The sequence below is a fragment of the Plectropomus leopardus genome, chromosome 21, assembly GCF_026936395.1.
Source record: "Plectropomus leopardus strain MGB_pleo_1.0 chromosome 21, ASM2693639v1, whole genome shotgun sequence".
Taxonomy (NCBI): Eukaryota; Metazoa; Chordata; class Actinopteri; order Perciformes; family Serranidae; genus Plectropomus; species Plectropomus leopardus.
In genome coordinates this window covers 398,162-423,238 of record NC_142196.1, presented here as the reverse complement: position 1 = coordinate 423,238, position 25,077 = coordinate 398,162, and the positions used below count along the sequence as shown (strand labels likewise).

Here is a 25,077-nt window from a genome sequence, read left to right as displayed (position 1 = left end):
GGGGGATTTTCTAGGATACACTGAGCTCCTTCTTCCTTCTCTTGCTCCCTCCATCTGCAAGCGCTCTTGTCTTTTTACTGCATTACACTAACTCGGTTGCCTCTCTGGAGCATTCGTGCTGCCTTGCTTCGTAGTTTTCCCAGATCTTGGCTGCAATCTTGGCTGTGCCTGGATTGTGGTGATGGCCTTACATTTGACTGTGCTAGTGCTGTGGCTGCACTGATGCTGTACCTTGGGCTCGCCTTGATTGTGGTCTTGGTTGTGCTGTTGCTGTGGTCCTGTCTGAGGCTGCGCCTGTGTGGTGGGCCTTGGTTGCATGATCCTGCTTGACTTGACCTTCTACTGCCGTTATTATGCGTCATACCTCCAGTTTTAATATACACATGGGACTCTTATCAACACCTACGATATTTGCAACATATACATAACATGTAACATCACATGCTATCATACAGTTCATTTAGTAATTTTACGTCTATCACTATTTTTATATGATATGCTATTGTTACCATTATTGCTGTGCTTCTCTCCCCCCCTCTCTCTTCCCCTCTCTCTTTCTCTCTCTCTTTCTCTTTCCTCTTTGTCATTACATGTAATAATCATTTAATTGTTATTTACAACATCTATGGCATGTCTTTCTGTCCTGGAAGAGGGATCCCTCCTCAGTCGCTCTTCCTAAGGTTTCTACCATTTTTCCCCCTGTTACAGGGTTTTTTGGGGGGAGTTTTTCCTTAGATAATGTGAGGGTCTAAGGGCAGAGGGATCTCGTATGCTGTAAAGCCCTCTAAGGCAAATCGCAATAAGAGCCAAGCTCCGCTGATACCGATAGTTTGTGAATTGTATCGCCGTTAATTAACAAACTGAGAATTCTGTCATTGTGGTGGCACCCCGTCCAACACTGTAACACAAAATATTCATAACAACAGCACCACCCATAAATAACATCTAAATAAATGTAAGGCTCATGTTTTACAGACATGGCTGTTTTCAAACAAACTGATTAGGTGATCCTCTGTCCTCTGTCCAAAACTGACATAATGATCGTGGATGGCTCTATAGCTGTCTAGCTTTGTATTTCCACCATGCTGCCATGTTACACTGCTTACAGAGTATGAGGAATAACTTTACAGTAATACAGGACCGTCAGCTTCTGTCAGCGTGTCCACCGTGTCCACCGTGTCCACCGTGTCCACGCCTTTGAAAGAACAACGCCCAATAGAGAAATGGCAACGTCACATCCTCAGTCACACTGACCAGTGGTGCAACTGTATCAACTCTTATCACTAAGTCACTCACTCACAGAGCCCTGTGTTTATAAGGCTGATCTCACATGCTGCGGTCCAGCCAATAACTTGTTTCTCCTCTCATTACCCCCTCCCTCCTCTGCTGAAATTTAATCTCTTTCATGTTGCTGTAACTTACAGAAGCATATTGCTGACACTCTAGAATAAAAAAATATGGATCAGTTTCATGTTATAACGTGATAATTTTTATTGTATGTCAGCTGTATGACTTCAGCCTCGCCAAGCTGCAGTGTGTTTCATGCTTTTGGTCTGAACACATACAGCGTTGTTGCAATGTTGCTGCTGCGTTACTGCTCGCAGATATTGGTATTGTATTTTCATATTTATAAGCACAAATTCCTCTCATTTATGAAGTCGTACAAGCTCCTGCACAGCCGACAACACAGTCCTGTAAATGTTTCAAAATCAAATGTCTTGTATTAGCAACTGAGGCCTGTCAGAGGGCTTTTGTTTTGAAAGGGAAGCGGGGAAGTTGGAGTAAAACAGACGTCTTTGTATTTCCTAATCTCTGTGCAGTAACTTAAACTGCAGTAAAACGTGATGTAGATTCAATATAATCATCAAAACACCATCTTCACTGTCGATTTCTGCTGACATACAGTATAAATTATCACGTTATAATGTAAAACTTTTCACATTATAATGTGAAACTAATCCGTATCCGTGGTAACTGGCCGCCTTGGCTTGTCAGTAAATTACACATGACCTATATGACACTTGTTGCTCCATTAGTGAGTTTACAAACATGACACTATATTAATCATGCTGCCATATTGCTTTTTACTAATGTAGTTTGAGTTGGATTTAGCGACTGTGACTTCGGCTACTGTTAAAAGTGCCAGAACGACATAATAACAAATGCTGGTTCAGCTGGTTTGCATAAATTAAACTGGTTTAAGATTGTGCACTGCACTGGACCAGCCCAAGTAACCCAACTTTTCAATTCAGAGTTGAAGTGTGGTGGTGTGTTAAGTGCATCAATCCATACCTTTGCAAGTCTGGTAACCAATTACAGACAAACAGTAAGTAATACCATTACTCAAGAGTTTCGTTCAGGGTCATCTATAGTGTATGTACCAAGTTTGGTGACGATAAAATGAAACGTGCCAAAATAAAAAAAAATAGCAAAGACATCTAGGCACCAATGGGCATGGCCCATATTAGTTGAATTGCCAACATCCAAGAAATACACTGTGCAAAGATTGTTTTAATGGCCTCATGGTTTATGAATTATTAGCTAAAATATATACAGTAACTTACAATAACTGACCACATGGTGGCACTACCGTGTTGTAATATGTTTAACATTTCCAGATGGGGCATGTGTTAGGGCTGAGCTATTAATCAGATTTTAATTTGGATTACGATTTTGGTTTCCCTCGATTTTCAAAACAAGATAATCGAGATAAAACGATTATGTGCGGCATGATGAGCGTAACAATGTTGCTCCCATTTTGTCTTTTATTCTGTAAATCAAACACACCCTTTCCTCCTGCTCGAAAATCCCCCCCAGAGTCCAAACAAGTGTCAGCACAGGTTGAAAACAGAGAGCCACAGCACACTGCCTCTGGTTGTTGTGAAACTTCTCATCTTTTTTCCAGACAGCATGTGCAGCGTGACAGAGAGTTCGAGTGACAACTAGCGTGAGCAGGGAGAGCAGAGAGCAGTATGTGCCGGTGGTGGTGATAGTGATTCTGCAGTAAGAGGAGCAGAGGGTTTAATGTGAAACAGGGCTGTGTGATATGTCAACATTTGAGGCTATTTGTCAGAGAATAAATGACTACAGACATGTCAGATGTGGATTTAAGTGACAGAAGTTGGCACAGAAGTTAGCAAGCTGAGTTAGCTTCCCACAGGAAACACACCAGGCTCCTTAGGTGAACTGTAAAGGTGGACCCACTTTACTCATTGTAGTAACACTCCCAGCCGCTTCTAAACAGATAATGAGTCTCTCCTCAGTTATAGTGAAACAATCATTGATCCCAACTCAAAATTTATTTTGCTGATACAGTAATTGTTATGTATTGTTAAAATTATACTAGGTGGGTTAGGTTTTATTATTATATGAACGTGAACAAAGTACAGTTAATGTGCAAGACGTGTTGCGTAGTCATGGTTGCACCACAAAGCTTTCATTGTTTTTCAGTTCACTTATATTTAAAGTTAAAGGGCATCCAGTGTTAAAAATAAACACCAGAGTTAATGTTCAATAACTGTATGATGTTCTAAAGGCCATTGAGTAATCAGGTTAAATAATGATTCCAATATCAATCAAAATAATCGGGATTATTATTTTTGCTCATGCGTAGTCATTCTACCTTATCTCTATAATGCCAAAAATAAATGCCTAAGAAAACCAATTATTTAATGATGCTTAAATCCTGCCCTCCTTCTCCTTTCCTCTTACCTCACTTAGACCCACTGAAAGCCTCCTAAGCAAGAAGAAGTGACAGGAAAGAAGGATGGACTCCATCTCCATGATGGGCAGCAGCAGGGGCCCTGTGTTCCTCACAGCCCCATCCTCCCAACACCCCCGACACAAACAGACCTCTTTTCTACCAAATGGAACAAAGAGCGGCGATGGAGATGCAGAGACTGCCTGTCTACCTGCCCAGCCCACAGTGGCCATCCTGGGCTCAGGTGACTTCTCCAAGTGCCTGACCATCCGCCTACTGCGCTGTGGCTTCCATGTGGTGGTGGGCAGCCGCCATCCCAAGCTGGCAGCCCAGTCATTTCCTCATGTAGTGGATGTGACACACCATGAAGACGCTGTGGGGAAGGCCAGCATTGTGTTCCTGGCAATCCGCCGTGAGCACTACTCTATCCTGTGGGACCTCAAGCATCTACTGGAAGGTAAATATCAACACAAATGCGCACCGAGGACACGTATATCTAATTTTACATATCTTGACCCTTTCTCATTACTTTTACACTGCAGTTAAGTGATGGCTTAAATGCATTGCCATACAACACACCTTTGAGAACAGTAAAAGTAAACTTCATGTTCATTGTGATGACCAAAGCACTTTTAACTTACTTCAAGCTTGTTTTTTAATTTTGCACAAAACAGAAAAGCACTGAAAGATAGTAGTTAGGGCTGTGTGTGTAAAAGGTTAAAAATATGAAAAAGTGTTTTTTTTTAAAGATTTTTCCCTTTTTTATTGATAGGAAAAATGTAGAATGTCAGGAAAGCGTGAGAGTGTTTATTGTTTATTGTTTATTGGATCCCCATTAGTTGTCACCATGGTGACGACTATTCTTCCTGGGGTCCCTAAAAAAATAATTCCCAAAATAGAAATCACGAAAAATACAACATAAAATATAAAACAAGCAAAAATTATTCTCATAAAACTAACTCAAATCATAAAATAGAAATAGATATAAGCATACATCATAACGTGTGCATGCACACATCCTCTCACAGACATCAAATTCTTAAAGGGTCATATAGTATGCATACACAGTACAAGTATACATACATAGTACAAGCACCTACACATGCACCTACACATACGTACGCACACAGACACATTCAGAGATCAGCTCATTAAGAGCTGTCTCTCTACAAGTTTAAACTAAAAATCCAAAAATAAGGCACTTTGCAGCTTTACAGACATCAGTCAACTAAATTTAACCTAATTTCTTTACTCAAAACCGCTTTTTTCAATTCGCTTCTAAATCCTGATTTTTTACACTTAAGAATGAGGCAGTATGGAAGTCCATTCCAATATGCAATAGCTCTGTACAATACAGTTCTTTTCAGTGCATTTGTCCTAGGTCTAGGTGGTCTGAAACGACAGCTTAAGGCCTGTCTGGTTTCATAATCATGTGTGATCTTGATAGGTACTAATAGAGAAAATAGGCTACTGGGTTTACGTGAACTACAGATATTATTCAAATACAAGATAAGGCTGCACGCCAATCTCTCCTCTACTTTCATCCAGGAGAGTTTATCATGCATAGCAGTTACATTATTCCTGATAGAACAGTGAGGTGCCAGTCGTGCAGCTCTATTCTGAGCGAGCTGGAGTTTAGCAAGTTCTTTTTTTGAGGTGCCAGACCATATTGCAGGGCAGTAGTCAATGTAGGATAAGACTAATGATTGAATAACAAGCTTGATTGTTGTGTCAGTTAAAAAACATGCACATTTTCTTATGTTTGAGATACTTTTACTCATTTTACTAACTATATTGTTTATATGAGTAGACCAAGATAATGTTTCATCTATAGTAATGCCCAGCAGTTTGGCTTCTCTAACTTACTCAATAGCTGCACCATGTAATGAGAGGACCAACTTCTGATTAGATCGAAGTGAGTAGTTAGACCCAAGTACCATACATTTTGTTTTAAAAATATTCAACTTTAACTTGTTTGCTGTAACCCAGTCAGCTATCAGTGTTAGCTCATCTTGAAGTGTCTTATTAACTTGTTCAGTACTGTTTGCAGATGTAAAGATGGTTGTATCATCCGCATACATTACTATACCCGCATTTCTTAACACATATGGCATATTGTTTACAAAAATAGAATAGAGGAGAGGTCCGAGGCAGCTCCCCTGGGGAATACCACACTGAAGTGTCTCTATATCTGAAAAAGCACCATTAAACTTAACACATTGTCTCCTGTCAGTCATATAACTTCTCATAAAATCAATCACAGAGTTTTTAAAACCATAGGCTGAAAGCTTCAAGAGTAACAATTCATGGTCAATCAGATCAAAGGCTACACTAAAGTCCAGAAATACAACACCTACCACTGACTTCCTGTCTATCTGTGTAAGCAGGTCAGGTCATCAGTGAGACATGTCAGAGCAGTGCTAGTGGAGTAGCCTCCCTTATATGCATGTTGGACATCAGAGTTCATATTATTTGCTTCAAAATAATGCTGAATTTGCTGAAACATGATTCCCTCCAACAGTTTGCTTAGCACAGGTAACACACTTATTGGCCTGCTGTTATGCCCTGTGAGTGGCTCTCTGCAGTTTTTTGGCAGAAGAGTGACTTTTGCAATCTTCCACAGATTTGGATAAATAGATCCTTTAAAACATAAATTGAAAATATGACATAGTGGTTTTGCTATTACTTTTGCTGCAAGCTTTAAAAGTTTGCCATCTAAATTATCCAAACCGCAAGGTTTGTCACACTTAATTGTAAGAAGAAGTTTTTCCACATCTACCTCCCTAAGAATTTTAAATTCAAAACAACAATCTTTATTAACCATAATGTGATTTCTTATATTATCTATAGATGACCTGTAACATCCCGGCAACAGCTGATCCCTAATTGAATTAACTTTTTGTGAGAAATATTTGTTGAAATAGTTAGCTATATCATAGGGTCTAGTTATTAATATCCCATTGTGTTCTATAAAAGAAGGCGTTTTACCATTTTTACTTCTGCCCATAACTTCATTAATTGTTCTCCATAGTCTTTTACTGTCACCATTGCACTCATTGAATTTGGATTCATAATATTGTTTTTTCTTCTTTCTATTTAATTTAGTTACCTTATTTCTTAGCAAGCGGTAAGCTTTCCAGTCTACTAAACAACCAGAGTTAATTGCATGCTTTTTCAGTTGATCCCTTCTTTTCATGCAATTTCTTAATTCCTCATCCAGCCATAATGCTTTTTTCGATCTTACAGAGAGCCTCTTAATTGGAGCATGTTGGTCACATACTGTAGAAAACAACGTCATAAAGGACTCCAATGCAGGTTCTGCATGCAGCCTCTCAAGTATAACATCCCATTCTATATTTTCCACACTAGAAACAAAGTCACTTTCAGAAAAAGTTCTGTAAATTCTCTTGTAAATGACCTTAGGCCCTGCTTTGAGAGCCTTTGTTTTTACAGCCAAGGCAATAATATTGTGGTCACTGAAACCCACAGGTAATGATACAGCTTTTGAGCATTTTTGTTCATTTTTGTTAGTAAAAAAGTGATCAATGCATGTTGATGTAATTGAGCCATAACCATTAATGCTTATTCTAGTGGGTAAGTTAATAACTTGAGATAAATTGCATATATTAGCTGCATCAGACAAAGCAATTTTCAATGAACAGTTATCAGAAAACCAGTCAATATTCATATCAGCAAGAAAAAAAATATCATTACTAGTATCTGTTGCATTATGGAACATAGTACATATATTGTTCAAATATTCAATATTCGAACTAGGTGGTCTATAGCAGCAGCATGTTAGTATAGGCCTGTGATGTGAAGTATACACTTGGAGCCAAAGGGCTTCCACTCCTGTCATGCCAAGATCCTTTCTAATTTTTACTGGAATATGATCTTGTATAAAGAAAGCAACCCCACCTCCAAACCTGTCTCTATCTAACCTGAAAACATTGTATCCTGGAATTGATATAGCTGCATCCTCTATAGTGTCATCTAAATGCGTCTCTGAGACAGCCATTACCTGAATATTATTATCATGCACAACAGAGCAAAGATCATGGACTTTATTTTTTAAACTGCAGATATTTAAATGAGCAAATTTTAAACCTTTTTTGGTAGGTTAAGGGTCATAAAAAGAAAATAGCTGCAAAAATTTAAGTTTAAAATTTACAATTTGCAAGTGGGGATTATCAACCTTGAGACATTGGCATATCCGTCTTCGGGGTGGATGTGAAAGGCACACTGCTCTCCCTTTGATCGTGACGCCCTTTCGGTGGGTAGGTGATAAGGCGGTCATATTTGAGGTAGGCAATGTCCCCCTTGTCCCATGCCTCTCTCAGTTTGGGCAGAAGTTCTTTTCTTTTTTGCCTTACCACCTCTGAGAAGTCTTCTTGATGTACACTCCTGGGGCAGTGGTTTTCAGCTCTTTCCTTTTCCTCCAAACCAGTTCTCTGTCTTTAAAGTTTAAAAATTTGACCACAATTGGTCTAGGCCGCTGCCTTTCCTCCTTGTAGCCCAGCTTCCCCACATGATGGGCCCTCTCAATGGCCATGGCACTGGCATCTAGATTCAGCTTCTCAGAGATAAGTTTCCGGACATGCTTCTCTGAATCCTCCCATTTTTCATGGAAAGATTCTTTCAAACCATCAAAAATGAGATTGTTCCTTCTGGATTGGTTCTCGAGGTAGTCAGCTTTAGACTCAAGTGTGACAAGACAGTCACAAATCTTGCGAAAGCCATTCTCCAGAGTGTTGTGATCCATTGAGAGCTTGGGCACTTTGATTTTAATTTCATCAACGTCCTTCTGAGTGTAGTGGATGCTGTCCTTAAGCTCCTGGATGTTCCTGTTCATAACGTCCAGTCTCTCATTAGTGGAGTCCATAATCACTTTAACAAACTTGTTAAAGGTGTCAGCTTGTCTATCAAGCATCTCCACAAAATGAGATTTCTGTTGTTCTAGTGACTGGGAAATTAGCTTTTTGACAGCATCCATATTGATAATTTCAGACTCACTCTGGGTAGTTGGGTGGCAGAATGAACTGTCTTTTCCAGCCGCCTCGCAATCACCTTTATCCTTCTTGCCTCCCCCACCGCGCGGCATCCTTCGATATCCACAGGTTAACCACACACTAGCTCAGTGGTGGTAGTCTGGGCCTGGGCCTGGCCTGGGCCTGGTGGATAGGCTCCGGTCCCGCGCAGTGGCTCGTCGCGCTGCTTGTCCCCGCTCTCCGGCGCTCTGTGGGCGGCTGTGTGGCGGTGAATGCCCGCTGCTCCTCCGGACGGACCGCTCAGTGTGTGTTGGCGGTTTGAACCGGGCTGTGGCGGGTCGGTAGGTCCAGTTTCCAGATGCTGTTGTCTCGGCGTGTCCTCTGGTGTGTCTCTCTGCTGCTCCAAGACTGCTGCTGCACGTGCTGAGTGGGAGCTCTGCAGTCTGATGCTCAGTAAGTGGAGCAGCAGGAGCTGAATGGAGTGGGTGTAACAGCGGGGAGGATTCGATACGGGAGGAGAGAGAGAGGGGGAATGACATGCAGCAAAGGACCACAGGCTGGAATCGAACCAGGGCCACTTTAGAGGCTTTGGCATATCAGGCACACACTCTAGCAGGTGAGCTAGAGTCCACCCAAAGAAAGAATCTTTTAAAAGGAAGACATAATGTAGTCTAAGAGCCCTGACACACCAGGCTATCTGTTGGCCATTGGTCAATCTCCGGCCTCCGGTGAGTGTCTGTCACCATACTTTTTGCAGTTTGTGCTGCAAGATAGGACAATCAATTAATGTAGTTACAAACCATCAATCAATTTATTTGTCACATAAAATCATCTCAATACAATTTCAATGAAACAGGAAGGTTGGTTTCCTTGAAACTTTTCCTGAGGCTCTCAGTGCTGGCCAAGTGTGACATGAGGAGAGAGAGGGGGGCGACATGCAGCAAAGGGCCGGGGCCGGATTTGAACCTGCGGCCGCTGTGGCGAGGACACAGCCTCTTTACATTGGGCGCCCACTTTATCCACTGTAAATCCACTTATTTATCCCTCTTTCAGGTAGACCTTTTCATTGTTATCTGTGATCAGGCCCACTGCCCCTGTGTTCAAGATCAATCAATCAGTCAGTCAATCAATCAATCATTTATTTTTCACATGAAAACTATGCTAAGTACAACTCCAGCAAAATGTGATTCATTAGCCTTGTGCTCTGTAAATTAGCCTTTTTTGCATCTTCTTACATGGTTAGCTGTCGCTTCATGATTGTCCATGTTTGGTTCTGGTAGTCCATGGTTTCTGGTTGTAGAATGTAGAATAAATTATAGAACTGTCCAAACATCCTGACTTCAACAAGATAGCTGCATGGTCGCTCAGCCTGAACACGATAGTGCCGCTTTGCAGCCACCATAAGCAGTGGTCCACAGCAGGACTTGCTGGGACAGCACTGGTTTCCATTCCTCCATCTTTCCTCTATGTTTTCTGATGTTTACATTTAAAAACTTCAACCTGGGTAACTGAAGTCTGCAGGAGGAGAGTTTACAAACTGGTGAATCAATTTCCTTATCCTGATGCAGCCATGTGCCACCACCGTCAAGCATTTTGAATGGTTCAGGCAATCCATAGTTCCGAGTTTGGGGTACAGGTGCTCCTTTTTAGAGATTAAATCCAGCGTAGACTCACTGAGTTAATGGATGGATGATGATGGTGGTGTTCCGGAACTTGCTCCAGAAGATAAGCAGTTCAATCTCAGGTTCCCCTAGTTAACATGTCAAAGTAGGGGCAGGATACTGAACCCCAGATTGCTCCTGGTGGTGGTTCCATCAGTGTGTGAGCGTGTGGGAATGGTTAGTGATTAGCAGGCGGCACCTTGCATGGTAGCCTCAGTCACCAGTGTATGAATGTGTATGTGAATGGGTGAATGATTCAGATTCAGATTCAGACAACTTAATTTATCTCAAAGAGGGCAATTAATTAATTTGCTGCTTACCCTGTCCATAAACACACAACACAATTACATGTTACATGTCAAACTTGGCTCAAACAACAAATAAACAGACAAGCGGAGGTCGGTGAAGGACAAGATAAAAATAACTAAAATATGTAGCATTAAATATGTCATTTAAAATGACTACTGTCAGAATTTAGTAACCTGACAGCAGAAGGAATGAAAGAATAGAAATATGTGTCATGGTGTATACCTACCTGCCTGCCTCCTCCTCCTCCTCTGCTGCCAGTACTTTTCCACTCATCCTCCCTCTGCTCACTCCACCTGCAAACCACGCCCACCTCCACAGCCTGCTCACCTCACAGCTGCAACTGATCACCAATCAACCCTGCATATAAGCTACTCCAGCACACTCACTCTCTGCCAGATTGTTCTTCAGCATTATGCGAGACTCTCCAGCGATATTCTGCCAGACGCCGACTCTGCCTGTCCCCGACAAACCCTCCTCGCCTGACTCCTCGTGTACCTGCCTGCCTTCCGTCCCTGACCACGTGCTCTGCTTCGGCGTTTCGGAATCCTGACTGCTCTCCTGGTTACGTCTCCTCTGCCTGGCTTCGACAATCCTTCTGCTCTCTCCTCATCGGTACTGCTGCATTCGCGGACTGCTTTCCTGGTTACGGAACTCCTGCCTGCCCTCGACTATCCCTGTGCTCAACCGACGACGATCACTCACCACGTGTTGTCGGCTCGACGGGCTACGGGACTTCCTGCTCTCCAGCTGCAGCAACTGCAAGGTTCGTGTCCTCTCTTCGTGGGATTCCCAGAGACTGTGTTTGGGCTCTCAGCCTGAAGAACGAACTTTCCACATCATTGACTTTGAGCAGTATTGACTTTAATTGTGTTGGTTTAAATAAAGTTTATTACCAACCGTCCCTGAGCATCAGAGTACTGCATTTGGGTCCAACACTCACTCGTTTCAGTATGTATTAGTTCTCCTTGAAGATACATGATTGCGGCGGCCAGAAGGCATCACCATGAACTCACAAGACAAAACAAGATAAAGCTGGCTGATAATATTCTTAGCCTTTTTTTTCACCTGATTTTCCTAGAGGGGACACAAGTATCTGACTGACTACAATGATCTTGGAGAAGATCTTGACAATGCTATGCAGGCTGTTCTTGTCCTTAATGGATTGTCCATTAAACCAACAGATAAAGGAAAATGTTAACTCACTGAGTACCATTGACATATACCCAGCCAACATTTTTACGTAGGGCCGATGTGGGTACAAAGTGGGCAAAATAATGGGCCCCATATAGGATTGTCAGATCACACCCATATGGGATTGCCGCGGGTTCCATGTTGGCCCCAAGCCAATTGCCCATGTGGGTTTAAGGCAGGATTGCACCGGGTTTTAGGTGGGCCCCAGCTGGGCAAAACAGACAAGACCCATCTTGGTCCCAGCTTTAAGTTCTATGTGGGGCGTACGTGGGAACAGTATGGGCTGAAATATGGGTTGCAGATGGGATTGTCCGCAGGTTCCATGTTGGCCCCAAACCAATTGCCCATGTGGGTTTAAGGCAGGATTCCACAAGGTTTTCGTTGGGCCCCAGCTGGCAAAACAGACAAGACCCATCTTGGTCCCAGGTTTAAGTCCTATGTGGGACCTACATCGGAGAGGATGGGCTGAAATATGGGTTGCAGGTGGGATTGTTTACAGGTTCCATGTTGGCCTCATGCTAACTGGCCATGTGGGTTTAATGCAGTATTACACTAGCTGTTAAGTGGGCTCCAACTGGGCAATATGCAAGACCCATTTTGTCCCAGCTTTTAGTCCTATGTGGGTCCTACATGGAGACAACATGAGCTGAAACATGGGTTGCAAGTGGGATAGTCTACGGGTTTTACATTGGTTGCATTCTTGCCTGATGTGGGTTTAAAGCAGGATTATACACAAGGGATAATGTATAGTTCGGAGGTTATGGAGAAATAAACCCTGACAGGGTTGGAGGACGGGTTCCATACATCCTGAAGGGGTTTATTTCTCCATAACAACCGACAAACTACACATTATCCCGCTTATTACATGGCTTGTAAGTAAAATAATTAATTTGAAACATAATGTTGATAAAAATTCAACTTTTCTCAATTAATAAATTGACAAATCAGAGTGCAGCATCCAATAGAGCTGTGTAATAATAGGTGTTAAGTACGCCCCAACTGGGTTAAATACATAAGGCCATCTTGGTCCCAGCTTTAAGATCCATCCAAAATCAAAAAATCAAAAAATAAATTATTAATCACCAACCAGTTTGAGAAAGGCTCTATCTAATTTTAAAAATGGCCACATTCTCTGATTTCAACTTTTTATTTATGAATATGCTCTGTTTTTCTGTACATATTTTCAACAAAATGATAAATGACAGATTTATTGATAAGCAAAATAAAATTGCAAAACAAGATAGTCTTGAAGTTAAAGTTTACTTTGTTTAAGAAGTTTTACTTAACTACGCAATATCTTAACAGGGTAACTGTACTTAAAACAAACTGCACTCACTTGCCACCACTGCTTCTACTGTTTAATTTGACACTGGCTGTGTGGATGCCCTTCTTCCTCCTCTGTCTCTTGCCCCAGTGAACCACTTCGACAGTGCCCTCTCTGCTTCCTGCTGGTTCACCTGTGCCGTCAACGTGTTCTTCTTGAGAGCCTCTGTAAAACAAAGTTGGTTGACAGTATGAGTTATGAACATGATGCTCTTCAAACACCATTTAGAATTAAGTAGGGCTGCCCCGACACAAACGTGCAGGCACACACACACTAAGTGTGTCCAGCTTGAAAGAGCTCCTGTGTGTCGCTGAATGTGTGTATCACTGACTGAAAGACGTCTTCTGCCTCCATTTATCTGTTCGCTACAGTGGATTCATGTTAATGTGTATTTAAAGTTGTGGAAAAAATGGGGGTGGCGGGGAGGTTAATAAAAAAGTCTAATCTACGGCTGTCTTCAACTAAGGATTTTCATAGTCGAATCTGATTCGGCAGATTTTGCCAATAGTTGATTGTCGAATAATGCTGCATGCACGACTGTCTTGTCTTTCGTGGCTGTAGCAATGATGAGTATGAGTGTGTGCTGTGAATTAACGAGTGTGTATGGAGAATGAAAACGTTAAAGGAGAGCTCCGTTTTTTTTCAACCTGGGCTCTATGTTTACATATTTAGATGTGTGAATGATTCGTACTTATCGCGGGTCTTAAAATCAATCCAGTAGCTCTCCTCCGCCGGGAACCGCGATGTAATCCTGTAGGGCAAATGATCACTCGATGATCCGCACGGCAAACTGCTTGAACAGGAGTGTTAGCATCTAGCTAACTGTAGCTGAACGCTGAGCAAAGTGCGCTGCGACATGTTGTTGGCACAAGCAGGGAATGCACAAACACGTCCCGTTGCTCAGTGATATATTCTAGATTATACACAAACATTAATGATCGTCTCAAAACAACAATCTCCTCTCTCAAACTCTCTATAGCAACCTCCGTGTCCCTAAACAACACAGTAGTCGCGCAAGGTTTTAGACCGAAACTGTACCATGACCATGACCAAGACTGTTTCCGGGTCAAGTAGAGGTTACTATCGGTAATATAATATAGCATAGCATAACAATGTTAGCATGTCAATGACAAAAACAGATACTTTTAGTGGCTTGACTTTGCCGGATGCACTTGCCCCGTACGATTACGTTAAAACTGCTGTTTCTGTGTTGGGGCTCCCGGCAGAGGAGAGCTGCTGGATTGATTTTAAGACCCACGATAAGTATGAATCATTCACACATCCAAATATGTAAACATAGAGCCCAGGTTGAAAAAAACAGAGTTACTCTTTAAGTTTCATTGTGGTGTGGCCATGATACGGCATCAGTGCTGGTATAGACAGCTCAGGGGCCGAGCACCATGGACAGCACTATTTTGTATGTGTGTGTGTGTGTGTAGGTGCTGTCTTCATCACTTGTGTCATAGTCAGACATTTTTATGTTAACTGATGTTATCTGAGCAGTAAACACCGTCAAGCAGGTGATGGAAGCATGCACAGCTGTCTACAGGCTGCTGCATACAGTGAGAGAGAAAATAACGCCAAGTGATTGTGAGGTCTGACTTCTTCATGGACAATGGTTTTGTGATGCAAATGTATTACTCTTTTGAACACATATGGTAATGAGAAGCAAAACGCTTTATATTTGTGACCCCAGCCAACTAGCCAGATAGCATTTCATCAACACCAAAACCAGGCCAGAACTCAGCTCACAGGACGCAGTAAGGGGAAAGTCATTGTTGATGCTCGATACTGCTGTTGGGGATTTCATATAGCTTCCTGTCAAAAGACCCCAACTATCCCTTTAAAGCTACAGTTGGTAAGTTGACGAAAGTGAAAGTTAAGTCCGCAACTTGGACGAAATTTCAAGACAAAACACCATCAGGTGCCTTTATGAACCTCTGCCAAGAACCCCACACACACGCAGACACACGTACACACATGAAGACACACATGCAGACACACACACACAAAGCAGCCATAACGCACCCACAGAACACGTACCATATCCATAGCTGACTCACTGGCTCACTGATCACGATCCAATCACTTGAGGGAGAAATATGTCTACTTAAATAACTTCTTTATTGACTGTTACGTACTGTTTACTGAATATCAACAAAAGTAAAAGTGTACAGTAAAACTGTTTCTGTGCTGCCAAGTAGATTCAGTTACGATTATTGAAGTCTTATTGTCTTTCCTAGACAAATGCAAGTCTAGCTGCTTACGATTCAATTTGCCCAGAGAGAATATGACTTGGATAAATGAGAATATCCATAGACAGTTATTACGGTACTATGGTAAATAAAATATGATTATTTGAAAATTCATTGTTTATAAGTCACAAGTAATAGCCAATCAACACAGACATACATGCACATACAGATGTCTAATCTGCAGAGGGATGGTGTCATGGACCTGCTGTTTCTCCCCCTACCTGCTGCCAGTACTTTTCCACACACCCTCTCTCTGCTCTGCTCTACCTGCCAACCACGCCCACTGCTGCAGCCTGCTCTCCCCTCAGCTGCAGCTCATCTCCAATCAGTGCAGTATTTAAGACACTCCAGTTCACTCACTCATTGCCAGATTGTTCCTCTGCATTATGCATGTCTTTCCAGCGTTTCTCCATCAGATCACCCGTTGCCGACTCTGCCTGTTCCTGACCTGCTCTCCTCGCCTGACTTCCCCCGGACCTACCTGCTCTTTGTCCTCGACCACGTATTCAGTTTCGGCATTCCGGAAATCTGACGGCTCTACTGGTAAAGACTCCTTCGCTCGGCTAAGACGATCCTCCTGCCTGATCCCTGTCGGTACCGTTACACCCGCGGACGGACTTCCTGGTTACCGAACCCCTGCTTGTCCCAGACCATCCCTCTGCTCGATCCCAGTCAGCGTTCCAGCACGTGGAGACGGCTCGTGGAGCTACGGGGTTTCCTCCCCGCCAGCCACTGAGGGTACAAGCTTTGTTTCTTCGCCTCGTGTGAAACCCAGAGACATTGCTAGGGCTTCCTGCTCGAAGAACGAACTCTTTGTCTGTAAGCTGAGCCATTTCTGTGTTGGTTATAATAAAAGTTATTACCAACTTAACGAGCTTGTTGTTGTACTGCATCTGGGTCCCACCACCACCCGTTTCAGATGGTGTGGTTGCAGGTATCCAACCAAACAGGAGAACACCCACAACTATCATGTATGAGAACTGAAATCAACTGAATTGAATGAACTGAGTTTGGTGTGATCCTGCTTGATTGGAATGACAATCTGCAGCTACACCAGCCCATGACAAATTAGCTCAGGGAAACCTATAGAGAAAAATTAACATGAGAAAAAGAATAAGTTGGGGACAGAGGCTTTAAATTAAGTAAAGCAAATAGAGCAGTAGTAAATGAGGAACATTTAAGTTACCTGCATTTCCCAGCACACGCACATTACACAGGATCCAGTTTTCAGCTGGTGGTGTGCCCTCTTTCACAGCCTTGGTCACATTTAGTAATCCGGCTGGTGGCCACCAGCATAGTTTTCCATCAGTGCCCTCGAACCACTCCGATGGAATGATGTCCACCTGCTTGCAGCCATCATGATCAGTTTCGTCGACAAACTCCACCACACTGAATGAGGCCATCCTGCAAAGTTAATCATTTTATGTGCTGTGCAGCATTTTCTTAAGAGGCAATAATAGCAGTGGTTTTGTGAAGTCTGTTACTGGAGCACTGGCAAGCTGACCAGACAGTTTTGATTGTAAACAAACTCCAAGACATGTCGAGTCAATGGGGTAGTTGAAAAAATGTGCCCCTGTCTCAAAAAGTTCATACACTATATGTGTTTCTGCACAGGAATGCACAATATTCCTCACAACTGCAACTCTTCCCCCTAGTTCAAAACAATTGGAACCACTGGAGTTGGTGATTATTGTGTCTTTGAGTTTATACATCTTATATTGAACACCCTGATACATGGAAAAACCGGTTGGCAGTGGCCCAGATGCATAGGGCTGTTTCCTTTCGTTGACACGTCTGACAATTTGTTGCACAGGACCTTGTGGTCTTCTCACCATTTTTTTCAACTGTCCCAAATAGTTCTCAAAAGGGAAACATGAAACTGAATCTAGAGGGCCATATTTTTCAGCATCATCTGCTAAATGTATAAGACTGTGTGTATTGTTAACCAGAAATTTTGTCCCATATATCTTAGCAAAGTCAGTAAAAATAATCTTAACAATTTTCTAGCATAACCACAGAACTCTCTACACAAAGGAGACAGAAGTATTCTCATAGCACATGACAAAACCAGGAAGTTTCTGTATTGTTCATTGGGCAATCTTTCAAAAAGCATAACTGGCCCTGTATATAATAAGAACTGTTGAAATTCTGTAGCTTTCCACTGGCTGTACTCGAACAATGATCTTGGCTTTCTGGAAAAGCTCCGGGGTAAGCTTTGTCTACACCGTTTCAAGTGACAGACACACAGACAGACACATTGACTATTCATGTGAATGTTGATGGGCTGCCTCTTTCAAGAAGCTCTAATATGCAGCTGTGGCCTATTTTAGGTCAAATAGTTGAACTACCAAAAGCAAAAGTGTTTATCATAGGTGTATATGCGTGTCCCTGTAAACCTGAGTCTGTGAATGACTACATGCATGATTTTATTGAAGATTTAAAAGCCATCACAACAACTGGTGTAATGTTAAATGGGAAACACTACAATGTTGCACTTCCTGATGCTTTCATCTGTGACACTCCAGCAAGAGCTTTTTAAAAATGTATCAAAGGTCATGGTGGCTATAGTTCTTGTGAGCGTTGCACACGGTATGGCATTTATGTTGACAGTAGAGTTGTGTTTCCAGAGATGGATTCCAGCCTGAGGACAGACACTCAGTTTGAACAAATGTCTGATGAAGACCACCATCACTCTAAATCCCCTCTCCAAGGGCTAGGCATTGGTATGGTTTCTGCACTTCCTCTGGACTACATGCATTTAGTTTGCCTGGGCATTGTGCGCAAATTGATTGGTCTGTGGTTCAAGGTGCCATTGCAGTGTCGGATTCCATCTTCTGTCCTTTCTGCCATCTCTGATCACTTGTGCATAATATGACAAACTATTAAATTTAAATTACTTACGTGGCAAAGACGAACACTTTCCAGCAACTGTGATCTGGACAAATCTAAATGTGACAGGAGGAGAAGAAGTCAAAAATGAGTTTTGTTTTTTCTCTCCAACCACAGCTTCCAACTAGACCAGTTCTGAGTTCAGTTTAGGTTTCATGAGTCCAGCCATTGTTACTATTACAATGATAGGAACTTCAGTCAGTACTAAATCTGCTTTATATATATATACTCTACCTCTATATATACTCTACCTCTGATTGGCTGGTGTTCGTTGCTGTGTCTGACTGTTGTCTAGCAACGAACACCAGCCAATCAGAGGCAGAGCAGGAATCGGGAGCAAGAAAACGGAGGAAGTACGGTATGACAGTGATTATTTAAAGTTTAAAGTTTCATGGGTTGGTTCTAAAGATGCCCAGCAGCCACAGTGTGTTATTTGCAAAAAGCTGCTCGCTAATGACAATACGAGACCACGCAAACTCCGGCGCACTTCTGTCGGTCTGTGGAGTCGGAGTCCCGCACCTCTACAAAAAGGCTGTCAAAGTGCTCATCCCCTTCACCTCCACCTACCTGGGTGAGTGCGGATTTTCCGCACTGACCATGATTAAAAGCAAGTACCGCTCAAGTCTGCAAGTGGAGGATGATGTACATTTATTCCTCTCTGCAGTGCGTCCCCGCATCAGGCGTCATTGCGCATCAAAAACACAGACTCATTGTTCCCATTGAAGTAGAGGTGAGCAAAAGATTTGTCTGCTTAAAGCAGCGTCCTTAAGCTCCCCCAAACACTGTAGAAAGTCCCGTTAGTTAAAAATAGTAATCCGATGTGTCACGGTTCCTGCCTCTCATCCACCTCCTGCCACTCTGCCAGTGTTTTTCCACTCACCCTCTCTACCGGCTAGCCACGCCTACCTCCTCTGCCACCTCGTCTCACTCACCTCTCAGCTGCAGCCTATCAGCAATCAGTGCCTGATAAAAGCCTCCTCAACACACACACACGTCGCCAGATCGTTCTTTCGCAGCATGCAAGACTTTCCAGCGTTTACCTGCCTGATCACACGAAGCCGACCCTGCCTGTCCCCGACCTGCTCTACAAGCCTGCTCCCTGGAGAACCTACCTGCCTTCTGTTCCTGACCACGTGCTCTGCTTCGGCGTTCCTGATCCACTTCGCTGGTTACGAGACCTCCGCCTGTCCCCGACGATCCTTCTGCCTGCTCCCCATCGGCACCGCTGCGTTTACGGACTGCTCCGCCGGCTACGAAATCTCCGCCTGTCCCCGACGATCCTTCTGCCTGCTCCCCATCGGCACCGCTGCATTTACGGACTGCTCCGCCGGCTACGAAATCTCCGCCTGTCCCCGACCACTCTTCCGCTCTCTCCTCGACGGCACCCCCACACGTGTCGCCGATCCAGCGGACGACGGGATTTCCTCCTCGAAGGCGTCGAGTGCAGTAAGCTCCGTTTCTTCCCAACGTTCATTCACCAGAGACTCTGTTTGGGCGTTCCGCTCGAAGAACGGACTATTGCCATTACTGTTTCACCAGCATTGGTGCATTTTCTGTGTTGGTTTAAATAAACGTCATTACCAACTAGAACTGTTAATCGGTGTACTGCATCTGGGTCTACACCTCACCCGTTACACGATGTTGAAATCCGTGTTGAAATCCGTAGAATAAAATCACAGCCTAAAACTGTGATTAATCAGATTAAATTTTTTAATTGATTGACAGCACTAATAAAAGATAAAAAGATGTTCAAAATGATAAAAAATCTCTGAAAAAAGCAAGCTAGCTGACCTCAGAGGTCAAACTGAGAATGCCTCCACATCTTAAATTAAAGCCTATGTCCTGAAGAACAAACTCTGAAAGTTTCATGCTTCTTTCACAAAAAGCGTGATTGTCCATATTTTAAGAGCTTAACAGCCCCACTATATTACACATATTGAATTGGCTGATCGTCAGGTTTTTTCCTTTTCAGGCAGAGCGAGCAGGCTAATTAAAATTAAAATTAAAATCCTAATTTGTTATCACATTGCTGCTTTTCCTCTCCCGAGTTCCTCCAAATACACACACAGACACACACACACACACACACACCTGCATATTTGTACGAATTTATGTCATTATCAGATAAGAGCCCCATCCCCACCCCAAAGAAACCCCCGCTGTTACTGCCAAAATCTCACTCTGAACTCAGTTCAAAACTTGAGAGCCCTGTACACATATATTATCTGAAGCAATGTTGTCTTTTCCCTCTATTTTCCCCTCACAGCACACCAGAATGCCTCATTTATTATGTGTGAAAAATCATAAAATGTTTCTATGTAATGCCCCCCCCAGCCGGGTCTCTGTTCCAACGGCTCTTCCGCTCTGCACCTTGGGCTGTGCAGCAAGCAGAGCCAGGCTCAGCGGGCATCCACACCTCCAAGCCGGCCGCGGAGCGGAGCCACAGCACAGAGCCGCTAACGTTAGATAGCATGCTAGGTTGCTAACAACAACGCTGTCTTTACCTGGTCACATGGCTGCTGCTGTAATTCAGCTTGCATTTTTGCATTCGAAATTGTTCATCACAGTACTTAGATAGTAATGGTTTTGTACAATTATTATACAGAGACAGATATGCCACTCACCAGTATCCAAAGCGCACTGCTGGACTGCTGCTGCTCTTGGCTGCTGCTGTCAGTGCTCTGTGCTGCTGTAGCCGCTGATCCGAAAAAAATGAAATAAAAGCGCGCACTGTGACCCTTAGGCTACGTAGGCTACGTCAGCTAAACTAAACAAGAGTACCTTCCAATTAAGATGGCCGACAGCATACATCCAATCCACGCCACAAGTCTCAAGCAGAAGTTAAATAATTGCCGCCAAAATAAAAGCTTACAATCCATGCTGGAAGTATCTTAAGTTTTTTTTTTTTTTTTTTTAACAACGATTTAAAAAAGCTATAGATATAAATTGCTCTTTCTGTGAAGGACACCCTGAAGACATATTTCATTTATTTTGGTCTTGCCCCCTCTTCACCAAATTATGGAAAGATATTTGCAACTTGATTTCTACCTGTATTGATCCACATTTTTCCCTTTGAAAAATAAAATCTTACAATCCATGCCAGAAGTCTCAAGTGGAAGTTAGTTAATCGCCACTAAAACAAAAAATAAAAGCTTAAAAAACACATATGTTTACACATAACATAATTTTATGCATTTTGTGCAGTTACATGTTTGTCATAACGGTATAATTGACTAGTTAATTGTCTCGCCACAACTTTATAGGCTACTGTAAAACTCAGAAGTTAGTTAAAACCCTACAATAATCACTAAGTTATAATGTTAAGGTTATGAATACAAATGTGAATATTGTTTGTGTGGTGGGACACACACGCCCTTCTTTTTTTTATTCAACACAAGGAGGTTATACAGAGTGTTAACTGAAAGTGATCATAGGAAATAACACAAAATGCAAAAATCAATTTATTCAAATTACAGTGTAAACACAAGGAGTCATGTAAAGACACCATTTCCAAACCATATTCAATTGTGAGCAGAACATTAGTTAGGAAATTATTAATTATAGGCTATCGAGTAGTTTGACTGTAATAAACCGCATGAGCAGTAGCCTAAGTCTCAAACCAGTGGGCAGTCAGTCAGTCAAAAAAAATAATTGAGGCACATTTCACCTTGTTACAGCACACCTGACAGCTGCTTTCATGTAGTCACAGAGTTATTAGGAAGAAATATAGAGCCTGTAGATTTTAATCAGGGTCTTATTCAGAATCAGAATGTTTCACATGTGTTATCATGTCTGTATTAATGTTAATTATGAAAGTTAGTCCACCATTGTTTATTTGGGATTTTGCTAATAGGATGAAACAATAAACGGAACGCATTTAAAAACAAACAACAAACAAAAACACAGCAAATGCTGTCTAACCTATACATAATTCTTCCCCACAGTCATGACTTTCTGATTAATCTGGGGCCCATGTTACTGAAGCAACATGGGCCCCAGATATTATTACCATGTTCCACCCCATGTTTACTTTGCCCCATTATATCCCTTTTCGGGCCCATACAGTAGGCCCACATGGGTTTACCGTGTAGGACCCATGTTACGGACACAACATGGGTCTCATATAGTATTACCAAGTTCCATCCCATGTTTGCTTTGCCCACTTACATACCTTATGGGGCCCATAGAGTAGGCCCACATGGGCATACCATGTTGAGCCCATGTTACTGAAGCAACATGGGTCTCATATAGTATTACCAAGTTCCATCCCATGTTTGCTTTGCCCACTTACATCACTTATGGGACCCACAGAGTGGACCCACATTGGCTTACCATTTTGGACCCATGTTACTGAAGCAACATGGTTCCCAGATGGTGTTACCAAGTTCCATCCCATGTTTACTTTGCCCCATTATATCCCTTATGGGACCCATAGACTAGGCCCACATGGGCTAACCATCTGCCACATGTTACAATAACCACATTGGGCCCACACAACCTGTCTAACTCCAGCCAATGCCCACTTAGCCCACTCCCATCACTTGCAGGGCCCACATGGTTACCCCACAAGGGCTTCCCATATGGGCCAAAGTTGAAGGAACCATATGGGGACCAAGAAACTATACCCAATTCCACCCCATGCCCACTCTGCCCACTTATATCCCTTATGGGGCCTTTTGAGTTGGCCCACATGGGCTTTCCATGTGGGGCACATGTTATGTGACCCATATGGGACCCACATAACTTGCCTACTTCTATCCCATGCCCACTTAGCCGACTTATATCCCCTATGGGACCCATATGGGCTGACCATATAGGCTTCCTATATAGGACCCATGTTACTGAAACCATGTGGGGCCCAATTTGCCCAGTTCAAGCCCATACCCAACTGGTACCCATGCTGCCCCTTTACAACCCATATGGGGCCCACATGTACATGTTGGCTGGGTATCTACGTCAAAGTGTGCTCCCTGTGTGTAATTTTGGGGCTGCTGGGATTCGTAGTTGTGGTATAAAAGACGGTAGATCAAAGCATGAAGTGGAGTAGCCGGGATCAGATTAGAGTGATCTGTAGGAGCTGATTCAAAACTACTGCAACAAAGCTACATCAATTCAATATCGGCATAAACGATAAACATAAAATAATGTTCAAAGCAGGCCGGTCGCCTGAATACTGCAGGTAGGATTTATGGAAAAGGACTCCGGTTCTATTTTGTGGGTTTTCTCTCACTGAACTGGGGCCATGATTTGTTGCATTGTGCTGTACTTTGCATATTTATTTTACAATAAAATAACATTTGTAATACCATTTTCAGATGTATTTTATGTCATTGAAGGCAAAATTATAACATTCAAATCACTGTTTTGCTTGAGAGACTCCCTTTCACAAAAATGCATTTTTCTCAGCTTTCTAGAAAATAAGTGGTCTTTTTGATGAAACTAGCCTCTATTCAACTTCAAATAAATCAAGAATGGAAAAAGGTGCAAACAAACGTTTTGAAAAGGAGAGTTTCTTCTTTCATTTGGGCTATTTGGTGTAATCAGAAGCCACTTTCCGTTATATAATAGGGCTGGCACTCAATGAGTTAAAAGACTTTTGATAAATGAAAAATAAAAGTTACTTAAAATCCTTTCACTGACATTGAAAGAGTTCAGCTTCCACATCAAGTGGATTCTCTGTTGTCCATGCTCTACAATAGACTCAGTGTTAATATCAAACCTTTTTAAAAAAAGTCAAATACTGTTCCAAGATATTTATAAGACTTCACAGTCTGGACTTCTTTGCCATGTATGACACTAGCTTTATGTTCAGTGTTGTGTCTGAAATCAATAATCATTTTCTTTTTTTTTAAACAGAGATCAAGATAATTATCATCACACCATTTAACAAACTCAGGTAATGCAGGACCATGATCAGACTCTAAACCTTGGAGTAGTGATACGAGGACAGTGTCATCAGAAAACTGTAGCTGTCAGTGTACATGATAAATAGAAGGGGAGACAACACACAGACCTGAAGTGAACCTGTGTTTGATACAGTTGTGTTGGACATTTGTTCATTCAAGACCTGCTGGAACCCTTTCAGAAAGAAAGCTTAAGATCAGCATTAGAAGCTGGTTTGGGAGATTAAAACAAGAGGCAAGTCTTTCACTCAGAATATGAGGCTGCATTTTGTTAAAAAAAAAACCTGAAGAAAAAACAGCAAATATGAGTCTTGCATGAGATCTGGATTTTTTAGGTACACAGCAAACTGCAAAAGATTGAGTTTTCCATCTATAAATTAAACAATGATATTTTTTAAAAATCTTTTCAAAATTATGGTAGATTAAATTAAATTAAGGTAAATCACAGTGATTCACTGCGAACAGTGTTTAAAATAGGTCCAGAGTATTTATTCCTCTTGTGGCGCAGTAAATCTGTTGATAGAAGTCAGGCATTACTTTTTAAAGGTTTGCCTGATTGAAGTTTCCAGCAGAAATGTGCACAGCATCAGGATTACTGCTCTGTGAGGGCTCAGGTCTTTGCAGAGATCTGACAGAGCACCGTCTGAGTTTGTTTGTAGTGTAGACCACTGTGATAATGACCATGTGGAATTCCCTTGGTAGAAAGTGCCGCCTGCATGTGATTGACTGTAGCTCCAGATCAGGTGCGCAGGGATAGGATAACAGTTATATTCCAACTGTTCTGTCACATGGATACATGGAAAAAGAATCGCCTGGTTGAATGGCACTGTCTGATATTTCAGGATTTAGCCAAGTTT

At 42.3% G+C, this 25,077-nt stretch overlaps 1 protein-coding gene across 2 annotated transcripts in view; it reads left to right on the top strand.

Moving 5' to 3' along the window:
- steap2 (STEAP family member 2, metalloreductase) overlaps positions 1-25,077 on the top strand; it is a 62,042-nt gene that overhangs the window by 10,215 nt on the left and 26,750 nt on the right. For both annotated transcript variants that reach the window (XR_015775323.1, XM_042510804.2), the window contains exon 2: positions 3,721-4,157. Coding sequence is in view for 1 of the 2 variants with exons in the window: in XM_042510804.2 (XP_042366738.2) it covers positions 3,767-4,157 (391 nt within the window). In the remaining variant the exon portion in view is untranslated. The remainder of the gene's footprint in view (positions 1-3,720; positions 4,158-25,077) is intronic.